At 40.0% G+C, this 12,338-nt stretch overlaps 1 protein-coding gene across 2 annotated transcripts in view; it reads left to right on the plus strand.

Moving 5' to 3' along the window:
* PCSK2 (proprotein convertase subtilisin/kexin type 2) overlaps positions 1 to 12,338 on the plus strand; it is a 103,109-nt gene that overhangs the window by 11,824 nt on the left and 78,947 nt on the right. The window contains exon 2 of one of the 2 annotated variants that reach the window (XM_036379591.2): positions 6,231 to 6,335. The exons of the other annotated variant lie outside the window; for it this stretch is intronic. Within the exon in view, the coding sequence (XP_036235484.1) occupies positions 6,231 to 6,335 (105 nt within the window). The remainder of the gene's footprint in view (positions 1 to 6,230; positions 6,336 to 12,338) is intronic. 2 annotated transcript variants of the gene reach the window in all.

Consider the following 12,338-nt stretch of genomic DNA (forward strand, 5'->3'; position numbering starts at 1 on the left):
AAAATGTCTAAGACAGGCATTTATGAATTAATTTGTAAGAGAAATTTTCACTTTGTGTTACTAAATTGATTTCACAAGGATGGTCTTAGGATGTTTTCATACGAAATGTACCTTCTGGGAGTGTTGAAGCTATGGCTATAACACCTCCACCTGCCAGATTTGCCAAGAGAAACAGATTAGACTTCAGTGGAGGCAGCTGGCTAGGACACAGGTACAAGGAGAACTGAGCTGGAAGACTGAATCATAGCACTCAGACCTGGACCTGACTGTGCTAGTCCTTGGAGCTGTTTGGAGCTTGTGCAGAACCCTGGTTCCAACAGAAATCCTTATTTTGTGCCTTCAGCATAATTATAGCACACAAATGAACAAGTGTGAATCCTTGCCTGGGGCCGTGGGGACACAGTAGACTAGATTTCATATTGGGTGATCTCTGGTGCAGCTTTAGTCCTTTGTGCTATTTCACATTTCTCTACCAATGTTTGAATTAATCCTTTCATGTTTGTGTTTTGTTCTGTGTCATTTCGGTGCCTGAGGCTGCCTGTGTTTCTAGCTGGCTCTTCTCTTACATGGCCCTTATCCCTAAAGTGAGCGAGTGTTTTTGACTTCAGACTTAGCTCCCATCTATGTATTTAAAGGTGAAATGATTTCTAATGCTAATTGGGGTAGGGAAAAATTAGAGCAAGAGAGTATAAAAATGATTATTGAATATTTATAAGCATCCTCAGTGCATTTGGTGAAACTGGGATGAAAAGGTTTCAAAAAGGTTTCTAATTTCTGCTGTGAGGTACTTCGTTGTGCTTCACTTACAATGGTAACTGAAGGTGTGAGGACTGTGGGGCCCGCAAAGGCTCCAAATACATTTATTTTGTAAATATATGTACTGGGTTTAGGTAATATTTTCTGTTGGTGTAATTACTGAGCAGTAATGGGATGAAGGAGCTCACCTATGCCAATTTACGGTTCCTTTCAAAGTCAGGAGGATGCTTGGGCAGTGCTTGGACTCTATGGGGAGAAATGTTTTGTGTAATACTTCTTTAAAAAAAGAAAAATATTAAATTATTATTTAGGGAATGGGTATATATTCTTTTCCTTTAGCACCAGTGTTTGTTTGAACTCTCACATCCATGGCCACATATTCATACTAAGGCAGGCAAGGAGCTCTGAGGAGGGTCTTTGTCAGCCTGGCTGAATGAGTGCTTTCTGTGAATGCCATTCACTGACAGATCCATTTATGCTGATTTCGGTGACCAAAGAAGGTGATAACTTGCTATAAATTGCCCTTCTTGTATTTATAAATGATTTTGCTCAAAAGAAAGTTGTTGCAGACTATTGTCCCCATTAGTAATTTGGGAGAGGAACCTTAACAAAAGATTAAAGTAAACTGATTTTAGAATATTACAGTATTGGGGAGAAATCATTGGAAATGATGCACATAAGTTAGCAGAGTGCTGTAGGTATTCTGCATTAGTGTGAAAGGCAGTATGGGAAGGCTGGGCAGAGGTAGTTCCCTTTAAAATAAGAGGGGGCAATCCAGGTTGTTCTTAAGCTTTTTGTGGGCACCATAATGTATGTAGAGCTCTGTAGTGAGCCAGTAAAATGCAATGTTAAAGACAAGGAGCCAGTAAAATTTTATATTAAAGATAAGCCTTGGAACCAATTTTCATCTTTTTTTTGTATTCTATATTACCTCTTAAAACTAGTGACAGACAGTGAATGCTGGACCTCTCCCTGAGAGCCAGATAAACTATTGATGCCACTGGCAGCTTAATTCGACTTGGGAATTTTCTTAAAAATTTATTGCTGCTTCATAATACCTTTGCTAGATGGGTTTTTCTGGTCAGGGGATGCTGATGCTTGTTTTCTGTGTTAGCTCTGCTCAAGGTGGTCTCACTTGTTGCAGTTTTAGAATGAGGAACAGTATCTGATTTTAGTCTTTCTGTGGCTTTTCTTTAAACTTCTGCACTGCTTTGCAGCTGATACTGATTTTCTTTGATTTGTGGCAGGCAAAACTGCAACTGGTGTCACTGTGCATATTGTTCAAGGCAAGACCAAGAAAGAAGAGCAGTTTGATTTTGTCAAGTAGACAAGATGGGATGGAGCCATCAGCTCTGGGGAACTATCTCTGTGTGCTGCCCCATCCTAGATCATCGTAGGTGTCTCTGAGGAACAGGCTACTTTATACCTGATTTTTCCTACTCAGAGCAGTTGAGGGCTCAGCGATGGACTGTCTTTTTCTTCCTTTTAGTACCAGGGAATGGCATCTCTCAGGAGCAATGCTTGGGCCTGGCAGGGAAGAATTGTAGCTGCATGTTTACAGCACGTCTTCCCAGCAGTGGTATCTAGGACAGCACAGAGTCACTCCCTTTTCTTTCTAGGGAAAGACTGTAAGGAGGAGAGTGCAAAATGGTTCAGAACCATGAATTTAACTTACTCATTTTTATTTCAGTAATAATTACACCTCAACCTCTGTGATTCAGCAGTAGCCCTAGGACAACTAAGATACCTCAGATGTATTGGTGCTAAAACTGTGGACAATTTGAAACTTTTCCCGCTTCTTTCTATACCAAATGGTGCATCTTGGCAATCTTCATAGAATCATGGATTGTTAAGGTTGGAAAAGACCCTAAGATCATCAAGTCTATTTTGATATCAATTAAGCCTCTTCCAAGGAAAGAGGTTTTCTTTGCTGCATTTAGTTGATCACTGAATTTTTAAAAGTTATTTTCTGGTCCACATCCTTCAGGAAGAGGGTTAAAGACATTTCATTTTTGCTCCAGAAAGTGTTATTAATAACCACAAGGAAGCTGCAAATATGAAGAAAAGAAGGAGACAGGTAGATATAAAATGTTTTGCTCTATTTAGTGTTTTGTATTTGTGATTCTGGTTTTGCTTATATGTATTTTCCACTAGTACTGTTATACAAATATTGCAAGTAATGAAGTGCTTGTAATTCTTGAGATTCTGGCAGTTGTGCCTTGTAATGGACAATATTTATACATCAAGGCAATAACTAGGCCTATTTCTAAATTATCCTCCTCACTTGAATGTTAAAGTGCTTTCCAGTAATTAGTTATCTTACTTAATTGCTAATTTTTTTTGAGGTCAGGAAGCTTTGCTTTTGTCTTACAAAAAGAACCTGAGCCAACAGGCTGAGTGCATTATTGTTCCATGGTACATGCTGAGCCTGCTGCTGCCAGAATAGTAATTTTACTCCATAACAATTCCAGCTTTACAGCTACAACATTACAGAGCAGATACTGTTGATGACACTTCCAAGTCTTTATGTACAGGAGATCTGTTTTCATTTCATTTCAGTATTTGCACTGTTCATTTCACTATTTGCTCTTTTGCTATAGCTCCAAATCAAAAGACACTTCCTGGAGTAGCTGATAGTGGGAACGTAAATCCTCCTGTGAGCTGCCTGTGTCCTCCATTTGGTTGGGACCAATAAGTTACTGGCCTGGTAACAGGAGTCCCTCAGAATTGGAAGTTTCAATAATTTCTTGTATTCACAGATCTCAGTGCAAAATCCTCTTCAAAGCTTGACATTTTAGGCCCTTTCCCTGGTGTCTGATTTCTCCCAAATGTATGTTCATTGATTTCAAGGATTTACTGCAGGGTTTAGATTCTTCCTGAAAATTGCTTGGTTTCTGCTATTAATTATTCACAATTACCAGTGCTGGATCACAATCTTTGAGGTATTGCCTTACTGAGCTGCCTTCCTAGGTGTCTCCCTCTGGGTTTAATTGATCTGGTGTGAAAAAACATGTGAATTGTAAAATATCCAAGTTCCTCAAAGATTACTGGGATAACTGTGGAAAGAGTGGAATAATCTTAGTCAGTCTTATTACTTTGTCCATAAATCTGGTCATTGTTGTACTAATTGTAATTGCTTATGGTCAAACTTGAATACACCAGCTTTAAAAGGTTACTATATGCAATATTGCTTCATGCTAAGAGGTATTAGAAACTAACCTTATATGGAAAATAAACAGCAAATATCTGTTATTGTATATTTCCAGATATCTTCAGAATTGCTTAGCCTAATCCTTAAAGGAAGAACATCAAGATCAATATTTGACTGGATTTGATTTTAATGGTTGATACTAAAATAAAAGGAAGAAAAGTAGCCTGATTTAATGGAGAGAATTAGAAGGCTAATTAGGCCACAGACAGCAAAGGATGGTATTCAAGCTGTAACTTGTAATCTGCCTATTCTGATTTTTTTTTCCCCTGCATGTTTTTGAGGCATAGAGTAATGAATGTATTAAGTGGGGGGGGGGGGGGGCTTTGCCTGGAGAGCCAGAACTATTACCAAACTGGATTATGTAAATACCTGATCACCCAGTTGGTAAAGATGTCAGATACAAGTTTAAATGTAAATCTGCTTTTTAAAACAGTTACCTAAACCCAGACAGAATTTGAACTTTCATAGCTCTGACTCTGGGGATAAGTACAAAGTGCAGGAGATTTTGGTGGCCTTTACTGTAAGCTTTCATAGTCTTCTTTCTCCTTCTACCTCAGCTGTTGTATTTTTCACAGGTGTCTGGAGCTGAAGCTAAATACTCTGATTATTCACCCAGAAAAGCTTTCCAGTCAGCCTTGCAGATCAGCTCCAGGGAACCATAATGATTTTGATGAAATCTCCTTAACCTTTTATAAACACTTTAAAAGAGGTCTTTTTATCAGAACAGAATGCTTTGATTTTTTTTTAAAGTTACTTCATGCTTATATATCATATAGAATGGAATTTTAACATGAAAATTAAATGCTTTCATTTCATTGATAGTAAATGTTTCAATTAACATAAAGAAGTACTTTGAAGAAAAAGAAAATCCAAACTTGCCTACTCATTTTTGAAATTACCAGATTTTAGACTTTCAGAATTCACTATCTTCTATTTCCACACTGCTTTCCATGTATAGTAAATTATGTTTGTGGAAGTGTACCAGATATAGTGATAGATTGACTGAAACAGGAGGTAATTTTGTAGAAGGTAATTTATATTTATGCACTGTATATATGTGTATACAGGAACAGAATCTGTTTTATGGCAGCGTGATGCTGCTACCTGTATTCAGCCCAGGTTTTCTCAACATTTTTTCTGTCTAGACATCAGCCTTGGTATTTCAGTAAAGAGCTCTGAACTCCTGCTAAGAGGTTTATGTTATCATGAAGTACAGATAATAAAAAGGGAAGGAACAGGCTGTCATAGCTGTTCTACAATATCTCTTTTAGAAAGGTATTTTACAGGCAGGGTAGTCAAACCTTTGAAGTTGAAGTATCCATAGCATTAATGTGTAACTTCCTGACCATTTTTTTCAACTTTTACAAGGACTAGCTTAGTTTAAAAATGTGCAGTTAGTTGCTTAGATTTAAATGTTCAACTAGAATGTACCTAATAAGTTCAAATGGGGAAAAAACTGATCACTTGAGATTCAAGTGGAGCTTCCTAATTAAGTGCTGGAAATGCAATGATGTTCTCCTAACACTATGTCTTTTAGCCTTCTAAAAGCTAAATGTCTGTGAGCATTCCAGTTGCTTTCTGCCAGTCCTGATGAGAGAAATGCATTTAATGATGGGAAGCCCTCCAGAGGTGTTTACCTGCTCCTTAAATGTCTTGGACATTAAAGGTGCAGAACACTGTTCCCACCTGAACACTGAGCTGTTTTCCTAATACGCTTTGTGTGTTCCATTTCAGGGTGCTCGGAAGAAACTCCCAGGTATCGTATTTTTCTGAAAGAGGAAATCTCTTTGCTTTCTGCCTTCCATCTTATGGTGTCAATTTGAGTATGTTACAGCAGCTCAGCAAAGTATTTATGTAAGGCTCTCTTGGTGAGCGATGCTCTCTGGAGTTTCAAATCTATTGCAATTAATTTTATTCTTTTATTCTGGCTTTTTCAGGAAATAGGGAATGCTTCCTCTTGTGATTTGGGGTGCCTGTCAGAAATATTGACACTATTGACCTTAAATGTAAGGTGGAAAGAGTACCAAGTGCATCCAAATGAAGTTATGCACTGTAAACCTGCAGCAAACAACTTTAATGCTGCTGGGTGCACTTCTCAAAAATAACTTAAAAGTGGCATTCTCAGGAGTGATTTGGGCTCTTTGGTATTACTCTTCACAAGTCTTGTTGTAGATTCCTGAATCACTTCACAGGTAAAAGTTTTCTTGTCATCCATATTAACAGCCAATTGCTCCATTATTTTTTTTCCTCTCTTCTTCCTCAGCTCCCTTTTTTAGAATCTGGATACTTTTTTTATCACAATGGTCTTGCCAAAGCCAGGAGAAGACGCAGCCTGCAACACAAGCTTTGTCTGGAAAAGGACTCCAGGGTAAGTGTTTCATCATTATGTGCACTGTCAGATTTTCTTTGTGACACAGACCATTTTTTTATGTGATCAGGGTGTTGATCAAATCTATGGCTATGATTATGGGTTTTTTCCCCCAGTGCTTGTTTCAAGCTTGCTGGCTTCTGTATGCATACACTTCCCAAATAGCCGCAGCTTTTATTTTTATTTCACTGTTAGAAGTAGTCATACATTCTCTGAGATGTGTCCTCTCTCCAGTAAGGTTCAGTGATGCCATAGTCTCCAGGACATCCCTGTGCACTCTGTAATATGGGGAGAAGACATCTGAGGTACATCTCCTGGTTGTCCCCTCCATGAATCCTGCTACCCATGGGCTATTCAGCTCTGAATACCTTGTGGTATGAATGGTGGCACTTTCTTAGCAACTGCCATAGATTCCTTGCTTCTCAGGGAATAGTATAAACACCAGTTACTAGGAGAGTGTAAGCTGTCAAACTTGAGTAGTTCTTTTAAACGCTCTTGCTTGCAGTCTGTGAATGGTCTGCTCAGTTTTCCGAAGCATAAACCTCTCAGACAGAAGAAGGCGGCCCCTTTTGTGAAAAGCTATGACCTGGCACTGACAAATTCTTTTTCCTTATACGCAGAGTTTTTGCACTGGTCTGATACTGGGCTGAAGTTGGACCAGGTAGCGCAAAAAGTACATTTACTGCCCAAAGAAAGTAGGTCAGCCTAAGGAATGATATCATGACAGCAAATAGATTATTTTTTAATCCTTCATTAAGATGTCAATTCACTGCACTGTGAAGAGTGGGAAACAATTTTATTCCAGACAGAATGTGATGGCCAGATTTGTGTTATTGGAACACCTGTGACAATGAAACACTTGAGAAGAGGAAAATAGGTAAAATAAGATCATAATTGTTGTTGTGACACCAGAGCAAGCAAGATCTAATGAATTCCCAGCTTAATTTCTGCAGAAGCAGGAAAGTTTCAAGTGATTCCACGTCCAATTAGGATGCCCATGCCTGGTCACTTCTGTAGTTGAGAGCCATGTGAGGGAACCAGGTAGGTTCCAGGTGCTGCCTGCTCCATTGCTCTATCCCAGGATGCTGATAGTTGGGTGCTCTAGGGTACCTCTTCCTGGTCCCCTTCTCTAAAGAGAAACATACACGTGAGGGATTACGAGGCAGAGACCTGTCCAACCTGCCTTGAACAGAAATTCACTGGCTTCCGTTGTTTGGTTTTCTAAGCAGAGATCAGAAAGTAAATCACTGTGGAAAATCTACAATTAGTGGATACTAAAGCAAATATCCTGAGGTGTTTCCTGTCTCTGAACCACCCAATCTTGTAAAGTCACTTATGAGAAAATGCATGAGAAAATTTAAGAGAAAAAGCACACAATTAAGTCAGAGCATTGAAAAGTAGTGGCTGGGTACAGTCACTGTGCAGAGTCATTCCATATGCTCTTTGGAAATAAATATTTCTGTAACTCTCTGAAAATTTTACAAATACCTATGATATTTGTAGGAAACCACCAATTCTCACTGCAGCCTAATGTCTGAGCACTCCTGTACTAATTCCAGACTGGCTCTTGCATTGATACCTCTAGACTAAATGTCTGCACTGTTATTAAGAGCAGCTTAAGTGAATCTGCCTTCTCATTCAGAGATGGTCCCTTTTGTAGTTATCTGATACTTGCAGTTTCTATACTTGCAGTTGTCTTCTGTCACATGCCGTGAAATCTCATTTTTCCTGATAATCTCCATCTCATTGTGCTACTGCATATCAGTGGCTCCCTCTTTTGATTTCAGGGAATAAAGCTGTGTTTAAATAACTGAGAATATCTGCAATATGAGGAAAAGGATGAGCCTGGGTGAATTCTGACTTCATGGTTTGCACTGGAAAACGGAAGGGTGATGAAGCAATATTTCATCTCCATGTGTAAAATGACATTTTCTTATCTAGCCTGTCCTGTTGAATAGTCCTTGAGCTCTTATGATACCATATAGGTCAGTTAATTTATGTAATACAGTTTGAGAGCAATTAAAAAAATTAGTTTTATCTTCCTTCTTCTTTTCTAAGTGAAGCCATAAAAATTCCTGTCAAATTTGCGTATAAATGGCAACATGAGTTGTGTTGACAGTACTTAATTTCAAACTCTAAAAGTAATTTCTAAATGTAATGGCAGCTTTCTAGACCATTTACAATCAATTTTACTTAGCAACAAATGTCAGTACTGTCATGGTTAATATGTGAAGCCAAGAATAAAATGTTCCTGTTTTCAGGCTAGCCAGGAAGAAAACTACCACCACAAGGCTATAAAAATCACTCAGGAACTGTTACAGTAAATGCTGCTGCAAAAAGTTGCTTGGCCCTACCCAAATGTGAGAAAGTGGACTGCACTTATTCTGAAGACTTTTCACTTTTAAGGAGGTTACAAAGCCCAGCTAATTTTAGTTACTAGCTGGAAAACAGCACAGATGTTCACTCAATTAATTAATGTTTTTTAATCAAGGAAATCCCTTGAGGATCCGTGTCAGCTTTTCAAGAGTCTAAGACAGATGTCACAGCACTATGCAAACAGGTTACTGCATCATTTCTATGATCTACATGTCTTTTAAAATGCTCAAAAATGCTGTGTTGTGTAAAATTTACTGTATATTTGAACCAAAATAGTTTGGATCTATGCTACAAACATTACAGCAGTTATGTGATAAACATCACTGCAGTCAAGGGGGTGGAAACGGAATGTTACTGAATTTTTAGAAGTCCAGCAAGAACTATTCTTTGTTTTGGAGAACCCTCTCAAATACAATGGTTTTAACATTATTTAATAGATTCATATTGCTGAAGCCTGGAGCAGTACTGGCAGTGGATGAAGGTACATGTAGTGTTGTCACATAGTGTGTTGTCCTATTGAGCTGTTCAAGAAAAAAGTGCAGGTGCATGAGGCACCGTGGCTTTTTGCTGTCAGTACTGTCCTTTCAGGGATCATTACTGGCAAATTCCACAGTGAACTGAACTGCTTCAAATGGAAGCTGTTTTGTTTAAATTACATTATCTGAGGTATGGAGAACCTTCCAGGAGAGCTTTGCTTTGACTCTTTTGCATCATATGCAAATTTCTGTGGTTTCCAGGTGCACTTCTATTTTGTTATTTTAGCTTATATACCTTTGGTGCCAAATGAATCGCAGGGAGGGGAGGGATTCCCTTTACTATTTTTAGATCTTTAAGCTGGAATTCTAAATGAGCTAAGGCTTTGCAGCAACATCTCCAGCATTCTTCATGTGAAATTGCATTTTTATGTGCATTTATTTGTTTATCACTTTAGCAGAAATGTCTCCGACCAAAAGGTCAGCCATTAGGCTTTTTTGTCCTTGGAAGACTTCATTTAAGGGGCTGCTCTACTTTTCCCTGGAGCTGCAGACAGGAAAGTAGCCCTTGCCATGATCCATGGACGCAGACAGCTGGGAGGAGGTGACAGCAAGGATAAAGGCCCTTGGTGGAAAAGCTGTGAGGAGCCAGAGTAGTATGGGACCAGCCATCAGTGTGAATGTGAAGAGAGAATAAGTGGGACAGGCTGGAACAAAAGCCCAGAGTCAGTGAGATGGTTGAGTGATCTGGGAGTGGAGGAGTCCATGAGCTGAGTGGGACATGGAGGAGCATGTACTGGCTGGAGAGACTGGAAACAAGGTATCCACACTGACATCAAAATCTGTAGCTTCATAAGTGCAGGTCACAACCCAGCCTCAGAGCAAGGGAACCTTTAGAGAGTCTTCCCTGTGAGTAAGGGGAAATAACAGCTTCTGTAAGACCAAACTTTGCTTTTAATAGTGAGGGCTGGTAGTATGTTTATCAATGTGATTGCCCTGGAAAGGTGAGTCAGAAATATGGAGATACTTCATATTGCCTTGTTTGTTAGTACAGTAGAGGCAGGATGGGAAATTGAGTCTTCTCCTACTCCACCACAGTTAAAGGAAAACACAACCATGGGATTTGCTTCTGTAGTGGGCTGATGCTGGCTGGATGCCAGGTGCATGCCAGTTCACTCTGTCACTCCCCTTCCCAGTGGGACAGGGAATAGAAAAAATAATGAAGGGTTCATGTGTTGAGATATGGAGTGGGAGAGATCACTCATCAAACATCATGGGCAATACAGGCTGTAGGTAGAGATATGAATTGAATTTATTACACTAACCAAATCAGAGCAGGATTATGAACCCTTAAGAACACCTTCCCCTCACCCCTCCCTCCTTCCCAGCTCTACCTCCTACTCCAGCAGTGCAAGGAGACAGGGAATGGGGTTATGGTCAGTTTCACTGACCATAACCCTATTCCTGTGAATCACCTGTGGTTTCTTTGGTTGCTCAGGGAGGAATTGTTTCTCCATGCCACTGTGAGGGCTTTCCCACAGGAGACAGTTCTCCACAAACTTCCAGCCTGAGTCCATCTCATGAGCAGCTGCTGAAAACTGCTGCAGTGTGAGTCCATCCCATGGGCAGCAGTCCTCCCTAAACCACTGCAGAGTGGGGTCACTCTTGGATGGGGTGCAGTCCCTCAAGGACAGGCTGCTCTAGAGTGTCTCTCCTCTCTCCATGGGCCTCTCACAGGGTCACAGCCTCTTCTCAGGCACCCCCAGGTCCTCCACGGGCTGCAGGTGGATTTGTGCATCCCTGTGGATCTCCATGGGCTGCAGGGCCCAGCTGCCTCGCCATGGTCTGAACCACAGGTTGTAGAGGAATCCCCCCAGCTCTGGTGCCTGGGGTACCTCCTGCCCTGGCTTCTCCACTGACCTTGGTGTTTGCAGAGTTGTTCCTCCCGTATGTTCTCACCCCACTCTTCTCTGGCAATTACAACTGCACAATAACTTTTTTTCTTTCTTCTTAATTGTGTTATCACAGAGGCATTACCACAATTTCTGGTTGTCCCAGGCTTGCCAGGGGCAAGTCTGTCTTTGGAGCTGCCAGGGCTTGTCTCTGCCGTGTCTCTGACATGGTGGAAGCTTCTAGCAGCTTCTCACAGAAGCCACCCCTGCAGCCACACAGCTACTAAAACCCGGCCATTCAATTGTTACTTTCAAAGCTGACTTACCTTCTGGTCTCCTGTATTATAAATATAGCTGTGGTCTCAGCTATATTATTATGTAAACATTTTAAAAAGTGGTCACATAAATAAAAGGAAAGAAAAAATTTATGGTAATTTTGTTACCTTTTTTATTAATACTTCTATATTTTTGCTGTTGGTGATTATTTTCTGTTAATAAATAGTCTTCCACTGAAGCGAATGGTTGAAACATAGTTTTTTCTCTCAAAGATTATTTTGGTTTTTCCAAGTTTTAGATAAAACCATTTTCCTCCCACACAGTCTCTTTTGTCACACAGCTGCCAAGATTAATCCTGCTCAGGAAAGAAGCTATAATATTTAGAGAAGAGCTGAGTCCCATTTCTGATATCTCTGTGCTAGTGGACCTGTGTTGCTATGGGGAGAATAAATATGTATGTATGGAGGGAGGAAAGGTTAAATGAAAATCTTCCACTGAGAGTGAGTTTGGCACTTAGATGATGATTCCTTTGGAAAGAAATATCCCAGTGATGTAAGTTGTTATGTTTCAGAAAGGAATTAGAAAGGGAGACTTGGCTGTGCTGATCCAGGAATCTGAGGAGGGTGGATGTGGAGCTTCTTCCAGAAGTAGTTAACCAGGTGCCCATGGTTAGCAGTACTCCCAAACTGCTTGTCTCATGGGACAAGGAGAAGAAAGGCATTGTAAATGCAGAGGGTTTAAGCTTTTAATTGAAGAAATCAAAATCTTTCAAGCTTTTAATTGAATAAATCAAAATCTTTCATCTCTTTCCTTGCCTGAGGAAGGAAAGAGCCTCTTTCCGTGCCCCTTTAATGTGACTGGCTTATTGTTGTTGATCCTTTATGTGCCCCCTTAATGTGACTAACTTGCACTGGGTTTGGTATTTTGCACTGAATAGTATGTTTGTATCACATGGTTTGTTCTGTTTTTTCTCGAAGCCCCTGTGG

Source organism: Molothrus ater, chromosome 3 (assembly GCF_012460135.2).
Source record: "Molothrus ater isolate BHLD 08-10-18 breed brown headed cowbird chromosome 3, BPBGC_Mater_1.1, whole genome shotgun sequence".
NCBI lineage: Eukaryota > Metazoa > Chordata > Aves > Passeriformes > Icteridae > Molothrus > Molothrus ater.